General features: G+C 31.8%; 1 protein-coding gene across 1 annotated transcript; it reads right to left on the reverse strand.

Moving 5' to 3' along the window:
• Window positions 1-1,040: 1,040 nt before the first annotated feature.
• LOC136223052 (aldehyde dehydrogenase family 3 member F1-like) lies at window positions 1,041-8,045 on the reverse strand. Its single transcript, XM_066010840.1, has 10 exons — window positions 7,786-8,045; window positions 7,638-7,706; window positions 4,914-5,010; window positions 4,628-4,834; window positions 4,303-4,427; window positions 3,453-3,557; window positions 3,114-3,286; window positions 2,728-2,818; window positions 2,300-2,449; window positions 1,041-1,557 (listed from the first exon to the last, which is right to left on the reverse strand). The coding sequence occupies exons 1-10, from the start codon at window positions 7,981-7,983 to the stop codon at window positions 1,291-1,293; spliced, it is 1,482 nt and encodes a 493-aa protein (XP_065866912.1). The 5' UTR covers window positions 7,984-8,045; the 3' UTR covers window positions 1,041-1,290.
• Window positions 8,046-18,502: the final 10,457 nt, after the last annotated feature.

Here is an 18,502-nt window from a genome sequence, read left to right on the forward strand (position 1 = left end):
TTTAACTGTAAAACTTGTCTTCTCTAATATTAAAACCGCATATCCCGACCTTGGCGAATAATGTATTAACCTTTTTTTAATTTACCATTATTTTTAGTGACATCAATTTAATTTTTGGGTTAATTTCTTGACCAATCAAAATGGTTCTTTTTTTTTTTTGTTAACCAAAATGGTTCTTCAATTGTATTAGAAACAACTCAAATGTTATTAGAGCATCTCCAGTAGAGGGTGTCTAAAAGAGTGCCAAAACTTAACATATAATTCTAAAATATAATATTTTATTGTCTTTTTCATCCATATCACTTTTGGCAACTTTTACTTAAAAAGAGGTTGTTTGAAACGTTGCCATTATAATCCTACAAATTATTATTTTGTTATAAATATTAAAAATAAAAGGCTCCATATTTTATTATTTCTAGGAGAGGGACCACAAATTTTACATTAAAAAATAATTAAACAAGGTTGCCAAGAGGTTGTCAAAAATTGACAACTTTCCTTACCCATAATCACTCCAATAGTGAGCACCCTTTAAAAGTTGCCAAACCTCATGCCACATCAGTTGGCACTCTTTTGGGCACTGGAGATGCTCTTAGTATTTGTTTCAGACCAAATCAGTTCGGTCTGATGTCAAATTCATCCCCTAAAGACCATCCGGTTTTAAGAGGCCCGGAATAAAAGGAAGTCCAAAAGGATTCAACACGACATAAACTATCTCACCGCCCAATGCAAGGGTAAAATTTTACTTTCACACAATCTGTAAATGAGTAATATCTATTTTCTCCCTCTTCATCGCTGCGATATTCTATTTTCTTTACCTATCATTAGTCACTAACTTTGACATTAGAATGAACCCCAGAAGTCCACCTCAATACAAGTCAACTTGAAAGCTGGACCAGACCCGACAAAATTAAAAATGAGATTCGAATTAATGGTTGTTAATAAATATAGTAGTCATTAGTTGATTTTTTTTACCACAAGCAATTTTTTTTATAATTTTTACCGAACATTTTTTATCTGCAGTTTGAAATTGAAAGATATAATAAAACAACAAAACAACAAACCCTTTATAAAGATCGACAATGCAAAGTAATAAATGTGTAGATAATACGAGCAATAATGTTTTGAATAAAAAAAGTAAGTAACGACATTCAATTAAAATTAATAGTAAGCCGAGCTAGAATCTTAAATCTGGAGGTGCAATTGCAACATCCTAAACCTTCTTTTAAGACGGCGTGTCGTCTGAAACCACCAACGGTGCGATACCCCGAGCACCCCGTCCTCTGCATCGGTTTAAATAAGTTTGTATGCGGGCTTCTTCTTCTTCTTGAGGCCAAGAATGACAAGGAGCATTCCAAGATAATCAAAGTTATTGTAAACAGATTCAAAGAGAAGCAACTTATGATCATTCCATGGAGGAAATCTGAACCAGAAATCAACCAGAAAGCTTCTTCTAATTACTACTTTGTAATGTGTAAATGCTTCAAATGAGAATTTTCCATGATACTTTCCCATTCCACTTTCTCCTACCCCTCCAAAGGGTAAACTATCCCCTGCATACTGCAATTTTCAAAAATTCAAACAAAAAAAATCAAGAAATTGAAAAATTAGTAGAAAAGTGTATAACAGTTAATTCAACTTTACAATTGTCATTTTTCATACTTTGGTGTACAACTTTTTATAACTTCCTACTAAAAGTGTACAACAGTTAATTCCGCTCTACGTCAGCAATTTGACCTTCCAAAAGTCAAAATTGTCAACGTTGCGCATTGACCGATCAACTTTATCTTTTAGAGAGGTCAAATTACTGATGTACAACCGGTAATTATGATTGGTCAATACGCCACGTCAGCAATTTGACCTCTCTAAAAGTCAAAATTGCTGACGTGGTAAGTTGATCGATCAATTTTTAACTTTAGGGAGATCAAATTGCTGATGTGGCATTTTGCGTTGCCCCGTCACAATTACCGGCTGTAAACTTTAGTGGGAAGTCACCAAAATGTTATACAGTTTGTGTGCAAAATTGAAGGTACACTAAATTGTGAAAAATGACAAAAGTTGTACACTACGTATGTGATTTACCCGAAAATTTAATAAGAAAAGTCAGAATTACCCCTAGTGTATTTTAAAACAATTTACTGTAAAAACTATTATTGAACGTTGACTATTGCAAGTCAGAAATTAAGGCTAACGTTTTCGCCTTGTCGGATCAGAAAATATGAATGCTTAAAACATTACTTTATAAAATGCATTTAGGGGTAGTAATTATGAGCCTTAATCCAAGATTAGTAGATGAAAATACTTGAATTATGGCATCGTTGATGATCAAACTTCCTGATGATGTTTCTGCTTCCATTCTTTTGGAAAAATGTTCATTGTTGGTGAAGGCATAAATTGCAAGTGCTTTTGGCCTTGAATTTATGAATTCAATACTGTCTTCAATCTTGTCCACCTGCAAAATCAAACACTTAGATCCGCGTTCAATAGGCCGGGCTTAAACACGAAAAGATGAAACTAGACCGGTCCGATTTAGATCCGTCTAAACCTGTCTATTTCCAATTCAGGTTTGAAATTTATATAAATACAACGATTCAGTCCGAGTCTATTTAAATTAATAGCATGCTAAACTGGACTTAAGCTGAACAATTTTAGTTATGTAAGCTGGTTAAGTCCGGTAACACGTCTAATAGAAAACGACCAAAAAATAGATTAATAAGCAGTATTTCTCACTGTAATTATAGGAAGAATTGGACCAAAAACTTCATCTGTCATCACTGCTGCATGTAGGGGAGGATCTAGCAGAATCGTCGGTTCAATAAACCTGCAAAAAAAATCGGCCAACGGTGTTTGATTTTGCTGACATGGCGATTGACATATTATAAAATTAACATGTCGTGTGAAAAAAGATAATTTACCAATTCTATATGCTATATAGGCAAAATTAACATCGAAAACTAATATTTTTAGTTAAATTTTTTATTTTACTAATAGTGTGCGACACATTATTATTTTTGTGACGAAAAATAGAGCGTTTATCTACTTATGAATTCGAGTATTTAAGTTTTTTTTGTAATTTTCCGTTGATTGTATTATGTTAATATAATTAGAGAGCTTACAAATTCTCTTCATCCATTGACCCTCCATGAACAATGGACTTTTGGACAGCTGAATCATTTAGAAGATTCTTCAATCTGTGGAAATGTTGTTTGTTAACAATTCTTGCTATAGAATTTGATTCTCTCGGCTTGTCTCCGAATATGTTTTTGATTGCGATCTTCATTAGCTCCACCTGAGGAAAACATAGAGATGTTAATTTTTGACATGATAATATGATTTGCAGAAACAACTCCTTTAACAAATTATCATTTTTGGTAATTTATATGATATATAGTCGCTTAAAACATATATATAATATTACACGATTATAAGATGTCAAAAAATTGATGGTACAATACCAGATTGGGAGCAAATGTCTTTTCCACAAGGACATAATCCACAGCTATGCATGCTTGTCCGGCACAGGCTCCGAACTTCGTTACAGCAATTCGATTTGCAGTCACCTTAGAGTTAATTAATGAACAAACAGATCAACTAATTAGCAATGCAATAATCTTTGAATACATTTAATTACACAACAACAACAACTAAGCTTTTTAGTACTGTGTTTTTGTGTCCGTTTCAGTTTCTGATCCCGTTTGAAAAGCTATGTTTTGAAGGCTAATTTTTTTAGAAATAACGTTTCCATTTGTGTTCAACATAGCTAATAGTCAATGGTAGATACAGAATAGAAATTCCGAGAATGCTCCACACATCAGAAGGCGCTCCGAACATTTCTAATTGCTACACCTACAAAGACTAAGGCACCGGAGGAATCTAACTAAAACTCCGGCCGGTCCATCAGCCACCCTCTAATCTATCCCTACTAGATTACAAATAGGTGTTATGGAATCCTTTCTCATATATATATCTCTCCTTATTTAGGACCTTATTTTAATTGAGAAATGGGTTTGACTAAGACCTATTCATGGGCTGGATTTGGATTGGGCTTAAACGGGCCAACATCTAAAAATATTAGCCCGGTTCACCAATATTTTTGTGGACTCGAATATATAAGGAAATTCTTATATAATTCAAATTGAAACATTTGGACGCTGGATTCAAACTAAGAACCTTTAATTATTTTATTTTTCACATTTTATATAATGGATCGGCAGTTTTTATCTGTTAAGTCACTGTTAGATTTAAACTTAGTCAATTACTTGACCAATGTAAAATTTTAATAAACCTAAATCTAAACATATATACCTGTTTATCCCAAGAAGATGAAAGGGTATCAACAACACCGGGACATTTCCCACCCAACTCAAGAACAACTGGTGTCAGATGTTTCGCTGCCGCTGACATCACGATCTGTCCCACACGTGCGCTACCTTCAACCACCATCAGAAACCGAGAAACAGTGATTTTATTATCTTAATAAAAACGTGTTTTCAATATAAGTAGACGTATTTTAAAATCAATTTGAGCTTCAATTTTATAAATAGGTCCAAAATTTTGAAAAATAGTAAAGATCGATGAGCGGTTATATCAAAGCGGACACTATTTACATGATATCCGGGAAGATTATTACCTGTAAAGAAAATTTTATCCCATTTTTGGTGGAGAAGGAATTCACCAGCAGAAGGGCCACCTTGGACAACCTTAATAGCATTAGTGTCTAAGTAATTAGGCATAGTATTAGCTAAAACAGAAGCAGAAGCAGGACATAGTTCTGAAGGTTTTAGTATAGCTGTGTTTCCTGCTGCTATTGCTCCTATCAGTGGTTCTAAGGATATACCTGCAACAATAAATTAATAAGTTAAAATTAACAAAAATTGTTTTTTTTTTTAAAGTAGAAAAAAAAAAATTGATCATACCAAAAGGAAAATTCCATGATGATATAATGAGGACAAGGCCAAGAGGTTCTGGAACCAATTCTGCAGATGTGAGGATTGCAATACTTGGAAGTTTTGCCTATATTCAAAATTTCACTAAATTAATTACCCATTAATGATAAATAAGTGGAAAAAAAAAACTTCTGAGGTGCTTCATTTTTTCATTTTCTGTTGATTAAGTCCTCTATCTTTCAATTTAACAGATTAAGCCCTTAATTGATTATAATTGAATACATTAAACCCGTAAAATCAACTCAGTTAACATAACATTGGTAATTCCATTTGCATTTTTAATCAAAGTTGGAAAAAACACATTTAATGCTCCTTGAAAAGTGTAAAACGTCAAATAATTTGAAACAAAATTTTTTCCTCAAAACGACAATTATTATGAAACGGAGGGAGTAGTTTAAAGCGTTAATTACATATAGATGTCCTGCTGTTTCGTCCATTTTGCATTTGGATTTATTTTTTCAGAACCGATAACGATCTCGAAATGAAAAATTTCAAGAGTTAAATGATATTTTAAGTAACTTTAATTCTTGAGGTGGTTGGTTTTTTTTAGGCTTAATATTTCTCCAACCCTCTTAACTTGTCCAAATTTGTCATTTTACCCCTCCAACTCATCGAATGTCCTATTTACCCCCTTAACTCCATAAAAAATGGTATTTCTCACCCCCTTAACTTGTCCAAATTTATCATTTTACCCCTTCTCAACTCATCGAATATCCTATTTACCCCCTTAACCCCATAAAAGTGGTATTTCTCACCACTTATGATTCTATTTACCCTCTTAACTCCATAAAAATGGTATTTCTTATCCATTTATAGTAGTAAAAAAAGTTGAAAAGAGAAAGAACGAATAAAAAATACAAATAACAAGAACATTAATATAAACAAGTTAAATACATTATATGTAGGGATAACGTAACAAAATAGGCCTATGATTTTTGGAAAAAGTATCAATTTAGGTTCCACTTATAAAATAACATAAATAAAGGTTTAACGTTTAAAAAAAGTTATCAATTTAGGTTTCGATAATGGATTGTAAGGGGTGAAAAATACCACTTTTAAGGAGTTAAGGGGGTAAATAGAACATTCTATGAGTTGGGGGGATAAATGGACAAGTTGAGGGGGTGAGAAATACCACTTTTATGGAGTTAATGGGGTAAATAGGACATTCGATGAGTTGAGAGGGTAAAATGACCAATTTGGATAAGTTAAGGGGGCTGGGGAAGAATTAGGCCTTTTTTTATGAGAGAGAAAGTTAATGTTTAGAGAGAGAAAACTCCAAAAAAAATTTGATAGTAAATATGATACTAAACAACTTTAATTTTTGAAAATTTTCATTTTGAAGTCGTTATAAGTAAAATTTGACAATGTAAAATTTTGTAAACCATAGGTTGCATTTGTAAAAAAATACCACAAATATTCATATGCAAATCTGTGTAACCACGTGACATCTACTTGTAATTAATAGTTTAAAAATATATATTTGTAAAAATATATAATTTTAGAGTTGGATGAAATAAGTAAATCTCTTGTAATTAAAACTTGATATGTACAATTACAATTTATTGTGGGCTTGATTAGGAGCTGAATGAATAAATATCGAAAAAATCAGGGTTTAAATATGTTATTTTCCTCTATATACTACCTAACATGCAGATGTGTTTTTGTTTATAAATTATTAGAAAAGTACACAACAAAATAAATGGTGTGGTTTGGAAAATTTGCAATAACAGTCCCGGTATAAAAGTTTGCAAAGATAGATTAAGTACTTTTTACAATTTACAAATTCAATTATTCTGTTAAAAAATTATTATCGTAACTATTTATCCTAAAAGGGAGCGATATGAAGCAATTAAAAAAACTAACTTTATAAAATTACTCAAAATATAAGATCTAACTTTACAAATTAACTAAACCACAAGTATTACTTCACTGAAAAATTCATTTATTCAAGGGTTAAGGTGCAAAAGTACCCCTAACGTTTTGGGTCAGGAGCAATTTTACCCCTAACGTCTAAAATTATGCAATTTTACCCCTAACGTTTCTAGCCAAGAGCAATTTTACCCTTAACGTTAATAAATTGGGTTAATTTCAGACACTATTATAAAATACAGTCTTTTTTTTCTTTATTTTGCACCAATTGCATATTAATTTGTTCTAAAAAAATGATATCATGTTTTTTTGTAATTTAATAATAAAATTGGAGATTAATATTTATAAATTCGGTGAATTTTTTGAATTTTTTTTATCTAATTCGTACAAAAGACGGTATTTTTTTTATTTTTTTTTCATATTCCAACATATGTTTGTGAGTTGTTACTGATAAAATAACGTATGTGTGAAGTGTAGATGACAAGATTCATGACCGAGAAGACAGTTTGATGAATTATTTCTTAAATTGATCCAATTTATCAACGTTAGGGGTAAAATTGCTCTTGGCTTCCAACGTTAGGGGTAAAGTTGCACCATTTTAGACGTTAGGGGTAAAATTACTCCTAATCCAAAACGTTAGGGGTATTTTTGCACCTTAACCCTTTATTCAAGTATCTTTTAATAGCAATATTTGCGAACTTTTAAACCACGAAAAATATATTTGCAAATCCGACAACTCTAAATTATTCTTGTGTAATTTGCAGTCACACCCAATAGAGAAATTACAATAAACATTCAACCTTTACTAAACTTAAAAACTCATACCTTCTCATTTGACATCCATTTCTTCAAGTTCCTCAAAGCAAAATGCAATGTCTTAATCACAGTCCCAATCTTCAAAAAAAACAAAAACAAATATAAACAAATAATCCATCACAACATCATAAAATTAAGAAATTAATTAATTAATTACCTCATCTCTATAAGCTTCAACATGATGCTTTCCTAAATCCTCCATTAAAGCTTGAAAGATCTGAAACTGATTTTCTTTAATAAACAAGAGCAAACCTTGAAGTTGAGAATATCTCCAACCATAGTCTCTTGTTTTTCCACCTCTAAAATATTCTCTCATTCTTGCAATTTCTTTCTCCAACTTCACCATACTCCCCATTGATGTTTTTCTCTGAAAATTCAAGAAAAAATTAGAGTTTTTTTTTTTTTCCTTAATATTTCATAGGGATTCTTAGTATTTATATATATATTAGGCAAGTTCTTCTTCTTCTTCCTTAAAGATATGAATTTATGGTTGGTGATTGTTTGAGGCTAGGTAGGTTTGATACATCACAATACTAATTTATTTCAAATAGTGACACCCTTTAATTGTGTCTTCACTTTTATCTTTCCTAACTAATTTCTTGAATCATCTTATTCTTTTTTTTAATGATCTTTGTTGATTAAACTTGTATATACAATATAGTATTAAAGTGTGAACTTTAATATACAATATAGTATTAAAGTGTGAAAAGAGTGGGAGAGCAAAACCGTAGCCGTAAGAAAATATTTAAGTTCTTCTTTCAGGTTTTGGGGGGGGTGGGGGGGGGGGGGGGGGGGGGGGTAAGTCCATTTTTTTTTATTATTGAATAATTTTTTTTATCGGTCTAGGTAGATTTGAAAGTATCTCTTTTATTTTGAGTTTTTTTTGTTTTGTTTCTTGTATTTCAAACTGTATGGATGGTCGTGGTCGGTCTTTCGGATTTGAGCCGGGGGTAAAACTCCATGTAAAAAATTTTTAGACAAAATAACATTAATTGAAAAAAATATACTTTAGTACGTAATTGCTATTCGATACAAAATGTTTTAAAATAAAAAAAAATTCTAATGCTAAGTAGATCGACAATTACGAGGTGGCAATTGATATCTACGATCTGTCATAGCTTGAAAACGATCTGCTGCCTCTACCTATACTGCTTCTTTTTAGGGTTAAGGTGCAAAAATACCCCTAACGTTTTGGGTCATGGGCAATTTTACCCCTAACGTCTAAAATGGTGCAATTTTACCCCTAATGTTTGTAGCCAAGAGCAATTTTACCCCTAATGTTTGTAGCCAAGAGCAATTTTACCCCTAATATTGATAAATTGGATCAATTTCAGATACTATTATAAAATACAATCATTTTTTTCTTTATTTTGCACCAATTGCATATCAATTTGTTCTAAAAAAAAGATATAATATTTTTTGTAATTCAATAATAAAATTGGAGATTAATATTTATAAATTCGGTGAATTTTTTTTGTCTAATTCGTACAAAAGATAATATATTTTTTTTCTTAATTTTTTCACATCCCAACATATGTTTGTGATTTGTTACTGATAAAATAACGCATGTGTGAAGTGTAGATGACAAGATTCATGACCGAAAAGACAGTTTGATGAATTATTTCTCAAATTGACCCAATTTATCAACGTTAGGGGTAAAATTGCTCCTGGCTTCCAACATTAGAGATAAAATTGCACCATTTTAGACGTTAGGGATAAAATTGCTCCTGACCCAAAACGTTAGGGGTATTTTTGCACCTTAACCCTTCTTTTTATATCAAAAACCCACAAGGCAAAACGATGTTATTTTGAGTGGAACCAAAACAACGTCGTTTTGGATGGAATTTTTTTATTGGGGGGGGGGGGGGGGGGGGGGGGGGCAAATGCCTCCTTTGACAACCCCCCTATATATGAGTTGTTGTGATTTGTCTTCCTATATATGTGTCATTATGTTTTCCTTTGTATAAAAACAAAAGGGTTTTGTCTACTATCGCATATATCTGACTCAATGAAAAGATTGTGAAGTCATTCTTGGAGAAAATGACTCTGAAGTAGATTCTGGGTAGAGTGTATTTTCCATCGTTGTGCCAAAAACAGTTTCAAGCACTGTCTGATATTGTTTTATCACGATTTATGATATTAAAGATTCAGATTCAAACTCCTTTAACATATTTCTTTATTGCAATTTTTTAATTACTGATGTTGAGATGTATTTTCTAGAAATGATATAAATATTTTTTTAATCAGACCCTTTAGTCTCTTTTGATTGATTTTAGGTGCTTCAAGAGCTCGACTAAAAGGAAAGGAACTCTGTTTCTTTGTCCATTTCAATTTCATACTTATCCGATTGATCTGAAATTTATTTTGAACGTTTCATAACCTTAAATAGCATTGTCTATGCATCTTTAAAGGTTCTTGAAGGGGTTATTATGACATGGATGAGCATTTTTACTTTGAAATATAAGTTAATCAATCGCAGAATACATTTTGTGTATTAAGCAACTTTGAGGAGGGCGAACAAGGGTTCGATCAACATATCTAGCTAGCCGGTATCTTTTATAAGTGTATATATGTATAAATGTGACTTGTAATGATTTTTTTTGTTTCGAGTAGAACTTATTATGTACATAATTAATGTGTGTCGTGTATCTCTTTTATATATATGAGATGTTCTTATGGTTTTGAGATATTGATAATAATGTTATTAGATATTTAAGATGAGTTATGGACGAGTATAAACCTGAGATATTGATTGACTTATTATGAACCATTAAATTTTATTCGAGATCAATGTGAATACATGTTAATAAAATATATATTGGTAACTTAAGAATGTAAAACCAATTGGTAGTTAAATCTGTAATCACAACATATACTCGATATGAAGTATATTGATATGGTGTTTTATATGGTGAATTGTTATTGTAACAATATGGGTACCGAGAATAGTCTTGGTATTAGGACAAGTCCTCATATAGAGACAAGAATATGTGGTTTTTATATATGTTATAAATGATCGTGTATGTCGATATGATCATGAAATCATGCACCGGTTACCAAAAGAACAAGTGTACCCTAGACTTAATTAACTAAAATGATAAGTTTTGATGTTATGTGATTGTCGTTAATACGTTACAAATGGCATGTAGGTTTGATGGTATGTTAAGTTGCGTGAGTTGTGACCTTTTGATGTGTTGTGCAAGTATGTGTGTGTGTGTGTGTGTGTATATATATATATATATATATATATATATATATATATATATATATATATATATATATACCACATTGGTATTTTCATATTGAAGTCCCGGTATGATGCAAGCTAGGAATGTGCTTATAAAATATGTGTATGTTATGTGTATTTCAGTGGTTTCAAGTCTCGAGCAAGCACTCAAAATAATTCTAACCACGATTAGGGACAAGTGTACCTTATCGTATCAAGTAATAGTCTAGTAACGATAGTGTGTCAAATCCACATGAGTTATTGTTAAGCAAGTATTGTCCTACTGGGCTTCTTTAATATTTAGGCGAGCAATTAAAGTTGATTTTGAATCTAAGTTAACACTACTCCTACTGATACGGATCGGGTAACGAGTGATAATTTTCAATCGTAAATTATCAAAGATATTCTCAACCTAAACTTGAAGAAGTCGTGAAACCCCCAAGATTCACGAGCTAAACCCGTAGGAATAAGAAATTCCTATTGTTAAGAGTGATGAACTCTAAAAATACTCTGAAAGAGAAATATATTTTTTATTGATAAAAATTTACCTCATTACAAAAAAAAAAAGATAAATTTATATCATGTTCAAAACCTAAAAGAACAAATTACATAAAAGCCAAATTACATAAGTAATTAAAGAGATAAGGTTAAAATGGGATAAGTGTAAGAGGTGGCAAGCTTATAAATAAGCTAAGAGTATAAGTTGTGTAAATAAGGGGTGACAAAGTTGTAATTATGAGAGAGCTGAAGGAAGTGGAAGGGGTGACTTGTATGACCTTTTTAAAAAGTATAGGTTTCCCACATGGCTTGTCGGCTTCATTTAGGAAGATCTGACGAGTGTTCTAAAATCCACACGGAGTGTGGGTTTCCCACACGACGTGGGTTTGGTTCTGGAAATCAGCTGATGTCTTTAAAATTCCACACAAAGTGTGGGATCTATTTTTCACATGAATTTCCTTCACTTTCCCTTGGTGTGTCGCCTGTTAGGCGAATTCCGCAAGTGTACGATTTTGCTTGTAGGAATAAAAAGATACCGTTCCAGAACGCAATTGGCTAGTTAAATAATTATTAATTTATTAATTCGTTTTCTTTTGATTATAGAAAATAAATAAGTTGTAAAATAGTTTTGATCTAAATAATATAAAATCTAAATTAGATTTCTATGGTTTGATTCCGTGCATAACCTGAGATACACAAAAGGTTTGATTAATTATAAACCTGTTAATACTTCTCAATCTTCCTGCAGTTATATCAGATATAATATTTAATCCAATCTCTCGATCCAGGATTAAATAACTTAGGTGTTTTTACATAGATAATTCTAATTCCTCGACCTATCCTATCGTAGTGAATTAGAATTAAGAATTAAAAATGGAATAAGTAAATGATGTGATATAATTATTCTTTTATAAACTGAATCTCTTCTAACTTCATAAAATGATAATTATTCCTATGCCTTGCTTATATGGATTTTCCTAGAATATTCATAAAGCAGTAATGAAATAAGATGATGAACATAGAACAATTTGCATTAGATTGATTTGATTCTTGATAAACAAATATTGACAGTGTTGATCATATGTCAAAAGTAAAGAATACAGAGAATAAAGACTGTAACAAATGAAAGTATATGGGTTGTGAATCTTTTTATTGTCTCTGTAAGGATGTTAAGCCTCTGGTTCATCTTCTTCAATTGTATCTTTTTTTTTTGTATCTCGAGGAAGTGTATCTCTCGATCTTTCTTACTTCAATGCTTGGAATTAAATCATTAGAAATAATTGTAACTTGATAACTTCAGTATAACTCTGAATATCTCTTGTAAATTTATGTAATTATCAATCTATATGTTGAATGGAGAGGAGGATCCTTCTTATAGTTGATGAAAGATTGTGTCCTTTTGAAGTGATAACTCTTCATGTAGATATGATGAAAAGTCACAACCAATGGTGAAGAAGAATGATGATTCAGATGAAATGAGATGCCTTAGAGGTGAAGAATCATGTCTTTTTGCAGTAAAAATGACTATCACGAACGAGACAGGGGTGCCACGTTCGTGACATGGATTGCCATGTAAAGGTGATGGATTTTTTCTGTCACAATCGTGACAGGGGTCACGATCGTGACAGATGATTTTCGTCCTTGGGTGGCTTTTGTACATGTGACGATCGTGATAGGTGGGTCACGAACGTGACATGTACTTTTGCCCTAATTCAGGCTTCTTTTCCTGCCTTCTGCTTGTTTCTTGCTGATATTTCTTCATATTGAGCTTTTATCCATTTTTAACCTATCTCTGTTCAAATCATAAACAACCACGTGAAATATTTCCAAAACATTAAATAAACTAAGCTAAATGCATAAATATAAACGTGAATATGCACGCGAAAATATGTAAACTTTGGACTTATCATCGCCCCTTTGGATTGGCTCCTCCCACCACTCGTTTCCACCATTCGATCACCACGGTGCGCTCATCATACACTCCTTCTTGAAAAATAACTTGACCTCAAGTTACTTGTTGAGTATGGAAGAAACTCGTTGATCTTGACAGACTCAAAGCTTTCAAATCGAACAAAGGTCTTTTTCAAAATGAATTCATAAAGCCCATTCCACAAGCTTCCGAATTCACCTTCTTCATAAGTGCTTGATCCCATATTTCAACTTGTGACTTGCCCTGGTTCTCATCCTCATTGTCATTCATCTTCCACTTTCTCTCGGCATCAAATGAGATATCTCGGCAAAGCTTATCGAACCACTCCCCAATAATATCTTGCATGCTCTTCCAAATTCCTACGACCATTTGAACGAACCAACCCTAGACCTTCTCAATCTCCACTTTATTAACTTGAAGACTAGCAATAAATTTCCTCCGCTCATAGCCGACCTCAAATGGAATGTCCCGACGATACATATCAGCCCAATTTGGAACGATCCCTTGAGAACTCTTCAAAACCCCAACATGACTTTGAGTTGAATATCCTCAGACTTCTCTATCTCTCACATCATTAACTCGGATGATATGCTTAACCTCTACTCACCATTACCGACATCAAATGGAATATCCCGGCGGCACTTGTCAACCCACTTCATAGTGATCTCATGAACACTTGTATAAGCTCCTTCCTTGTCTTGAGTTAACGATCTCGGGACTTCTAGATTCGTCTCTTCACTAACTTGGATACTATCTCGCAACTCTTGAAACCTTCCCATCTTTTCTATATCATCCGGGATGCTATTCCCACTCACCAAATACTTCACGAAGCTCATACTCTTCACCACAAGGTTACATCTCATAGACTTCTCATAGGGCTGACGCTCTCTCAACAAACACAATATATATCCAATACATACATTTCAACAAAGCACAAAATAATAAATTCGGATTTTACCAAGTGGGAGACTTGATTCATCTGTAATGTGTATGTGTTAGGAGTCTCAGGTCTTCCTAGAAGAGTCACAAGGTACCCTTCATTCTTCTCTCTAAAGCTCAAACTACCACGAGGAAGACTAGGTACACGACCTTCGGAATCCTAAATTTAAAAGATTTGAAGATTGCATTGAACGACACATCTCACCAAAATATTAAGCATTGCTACAAGCAAATATTCGAAAAGCAAATAAGTAAACAATGTTCTAAAAAATCGCAATTCAATTATAAGATTTCATATTTTAACTAAAGAAGACTTGATTAATAAGATAAAGTCAAAGAAGAAAGCTAATATGCATTTCAGTAATGGTTGTTCACTCATTCACACGGATTTAAATTGATTTGATGTTTACTCTCATCTTTACATCAACGAAAAGTAAATGTGAATTTTTTCGTTCATCCAAATATCACCGCTTCACTAAGAATTCAAATAAAAAAATAACAATCTTGGAATTGGATTGTAATGACGTTAGGTTAAGATATGTAAATGGTAAACGGACCTTCGAAATAACAGTAAAGGGTAAACGGACTGTAAAAAAATAGGGGCATGACTGGGTGTAGAACGTGGAAATGACAAAAATACCTAAAATAAATAAAAGGCCATAAATGAATCAAGGGAGGTTGAATTACAAATTTTAGGCAATTCTGTTTAATTTTACTTTTTTGATTTCTCTACCTTTAAATATAAACATAATTTGCATGATTATAATAATCTGACCAATTGTTTTAATATTTCAAATTAAAAGATCATAATGTTAATTATAAAAATCGAAAATATTATGGCATGAAGATGTTTTTGAACCTTAATTTCTTTATGATAAGCGCGCGCGCACACAAAAAAAAAAAAAAAAAAAACCCTTCACTTTCAAATAATCAATACCCTGATAGATTAAGTTTTTCATTGACTAAAATGTGTGAATCAATTTTTAATTAGTGAGGTCCAAAATCACATTCACATCAATATTTCTAGCGGCTATACGATTGGACTTTATCAAAATTTAATTTAAATTAATATTTTTAAAGTGATAGGGGGATCCAAAATAGATGGGGTATTATGATTAACTACTTTGATAGGTTATCAAAACCGGACCGATCCGGTCGGATCAATCTGATTGAATCGGATCCGATAGGTAAATCGGTCCTGAGGTACTAAAAAAATCACATCTCTCAAACACGCTTGAAATCCGCTTAATCGGTCGGTTGAACCAGTCACGGGTTAGCGGGTTTAGCCGGTCCAAATTTTATTATTTAAAAAAATCAGATTTAACTTAAATAGCCGGTCCAAATTCCGGTAAAAATGATTTCTGAGAACAATGCTATTTGCTTAAATAGCCTAAACTTAATTAAAGGCATTAGAAGGATTGGCTTCTCCTTTGATTCTCTTAGCTTTGCTCATATTTATAGGGAACAAAATCGCGTTGCGGACCATCTTGCGGTGGAAGGGCATTCTAGAATGTTGGGTCTCTCTATCTTTTCTTCTCCTCCAGTCTTCATTTCTTCTATGATCTTGGAGGATGTGGTGGGGGTCAGTTTTCCTAGACTGATCCCGGGTTGAGCGGCTTTTGTTGTTTGTTTTTATTTTCCTATCCTACCAAAAAAAAAATTAACTCATTAATTGATTAGTTAGGAATTAATTAGTAATTAGAATTACAATCAGGGGGCATTTGGTCCGCGATTGGGTAACGGAATGGCATAAAAAAAGGAAAACAAAGAGAAAAGAATGGAATGACCTTGAATTTTCTTGTCTGTTTGTTTCAGTTCCACAAATGGAATGATATACCTCTGGTTCACTTTGTGGTTGTTTGGGTTAAATAAGTAATAAACCAAAGTTGTGTTTTTAACAATAATTTCTATACATACATATGTCTGTAGTAATAAATTAATCATATGTAAATATAAGAATAAAATCAATTACTGCAACCATTAAAATCAAAAGGCGATGAAATAGAGGAAGTCGAAGTAAAATAAATCAAAGAAAATTCATAAACATTCTATTTTAAAAAGAAAATAATCGTTTTAAAATAATTAAAAATAATACTAAAATTGAATAATATGATAAAAGAAAAATATTTATCAAATGATATTTTAGGGTAAAAAAGTTTAAAAAAAATAAGTACAAGGATCAAAAGTGAAATTATGTTAGGGATAAAAAAAATATAAATAAATAAATGTAAGGATCAAAAAGTAAAATTTAGTCAAAAATATTTTTGGAGGAAAAAAATAAAAAAATATGTAAATATAAGGATAAAAAATGAAATTAATGTAAAGATTAAAAAAGTAAAAATAAATAAATATATGGACCAAAATAAAAATTAAAAATAAAATATAAACTAAAGTAGAATTTTACGGGTAAAGGTTCAAAATAGTAAAAAATAGGAAAATGAATGGAAAACCTTAAAGGGATCCTTAAAGGGAGTTGGAAAATAAGATTAGAGGAGTTAAAGATAATCCCTCAAACCTAAAAAAAATTACAATTAAACCTCGATAAATAAATGTTCGATAAAGTAATAACCTCGTTTATATAATAAATTCTTTCAGTCCCGACTTGGGTCAATAGACTAAAGTAATAACCTCGCTAAATGCATTAAGTAATAAAAATATTTAAATCATTAAGGGTCCAATGAAAATATAAATTAATAATTATTGAATTACATACAATAAATATATATATATATATAGACCAAAACCTTTCAGTCAATCAACTAGAGAAAAAATGCATTTATGGTTGATGTTTTTTCTTTCCACCTAAACCAAAATGAACATCATCCTTAACTTTTTTGTAGTGCAAACACAATTTCTGGTATATTTTGCTCATGTTGTAGCAAGTAGTTGTTTAAGGTGATCGTTGCTTGAAACTTGAAAGACCTCTTTTGACGATACATTTGCGACAACGCAACTATCATCTGCCTCTGGATCATACAATGTATGCATTTTACAATGAAAAATTATCTATAAAATAATAAATATCGATTTATCGATAAATGAATAATTTATTCATTTATCGATAAATAAATAATCTCGTTTAATGAATATTTTTTTCCAGTCTCAAGGATATGCATTTATCGAGGTTTTACTAAGAGAATGATTTAATTAATAAAACAAATACCAACAAAAGGAATGAAACATCATCTTTCCCTTATCATTTCCTGAAACCCCCAAACCGAACGCCCCCTTAATCTTAAAGTGCACCCATTGTTGTTGGACTACCCTATATAAAAGGGTATAGGATAGGTATGAGATCAAAACTATTATCTGTGACTGCTATGAGAATACCCCTAGGGTACCTGCTACCCATTACCCATCATAAATTTTTTATATATTAAAAATAATATATATTTTTAGATGTAAAATGTGAGATTCAACCTCCGACCTTTTGTTTTTCAATCATTGAGTGATATCATTAAGTTACTTTATTCTTATTGATTAAAGTTCAATTTGTTCATTTTTAGATTGATGATTTATTAAATTTATAATTTTTTAAATTTGTAATATATTTTTATTTTATGTATTGATTCCTAACGGGTAAGGGTACCCACGAATTAAATGAAATGGGTATGAGATGGAAAAACTATACATGTTAGGTTATGGGACGGGTACGGATAATCAAAATATAAACGGATAAAGGTTTGGGGTTGACACTACTCGCGGGTACCCTACCCGTTACCATCCCTAAATAGGATCGGGTTATTTTGACATTTGCATTGACTTTTTTTTAAAATTTTTTTAAGAAGATGTATTAAAATAAATTAAAGGCTTAATACATTATTTGCCCCCTGAACTTGTCCAAAAAGCTTGATTGGTCCCCTGAACTTTCAAAGTGTCTCGATAGCACCTTGAATTTGCATAATATGTTCAGTTAGGCCCCTGAACTTGCGTAAAATGTAATCAATTGATCACTCAATCGCAAAAAAAAAAGTAAGTTAAATGCGGAAGATGTATTGTACGAGTCTTAAAAAAATTAAAACGACCAAAATCGGAGTATACAGTTCTAATATTAGAGAAGGCAAGTTGTATAGTTGAGCAAGTAATAACTTCATTTGTAATTTACTTTTTAATTATGTAATAACATTCTAAGATGCGTGGAATACATCTTCCGCATTTAACTTACTTTTTTGTGACCGAGAGATCAATTAATTACACTTTACGCAAGTTCGAGGAGCTAACTGAACATTTTATACAAATTCAGGGATCAATCAAGCTTTTTGGAGAAGTTCACGGATCCTA

This window comes from Euphorbia lathyris, chromosome 1 (assembly GCF_963576675.1).
Source record: "Euphorbia lathyris chromosome 1, ddEupLath1.1, whole genome shotgun sequence".
Classification (NCBI taxonomy): domain Eukaryota; kingdom Viridiplantae; phylum Streptophyta; class Magnoliopsida; order Malpighiales; family Euphorbiaceae; genus Euphorbia; species Euphorbia lathyris.

Bases quoted from the DNA above. Each gene is read 5' to 3' on its own strand.
- LOC136223052 (XM_066010840.1), bottom strand. From the start codon at position 7,983: ATGGGGAGTATGGTGAAGTTGGAGAAAGAAATTGCAAGAATGAGAGAA. The intron at 7,707-7,785 runs GTAATTAATTAA...TTTTTTTTGAAG, and splicing joins TTGAAGCTTATAGAGATGAG to ATTGGGACTGTGATTAAGAC. The intron at 2,819-3,113 runs GTAAGCTCTCTA...TTTTTTTTGCAG, and splicing joins TCAATGGATGAAGAGAATTT to GTTTATTGAACCGACGATTC.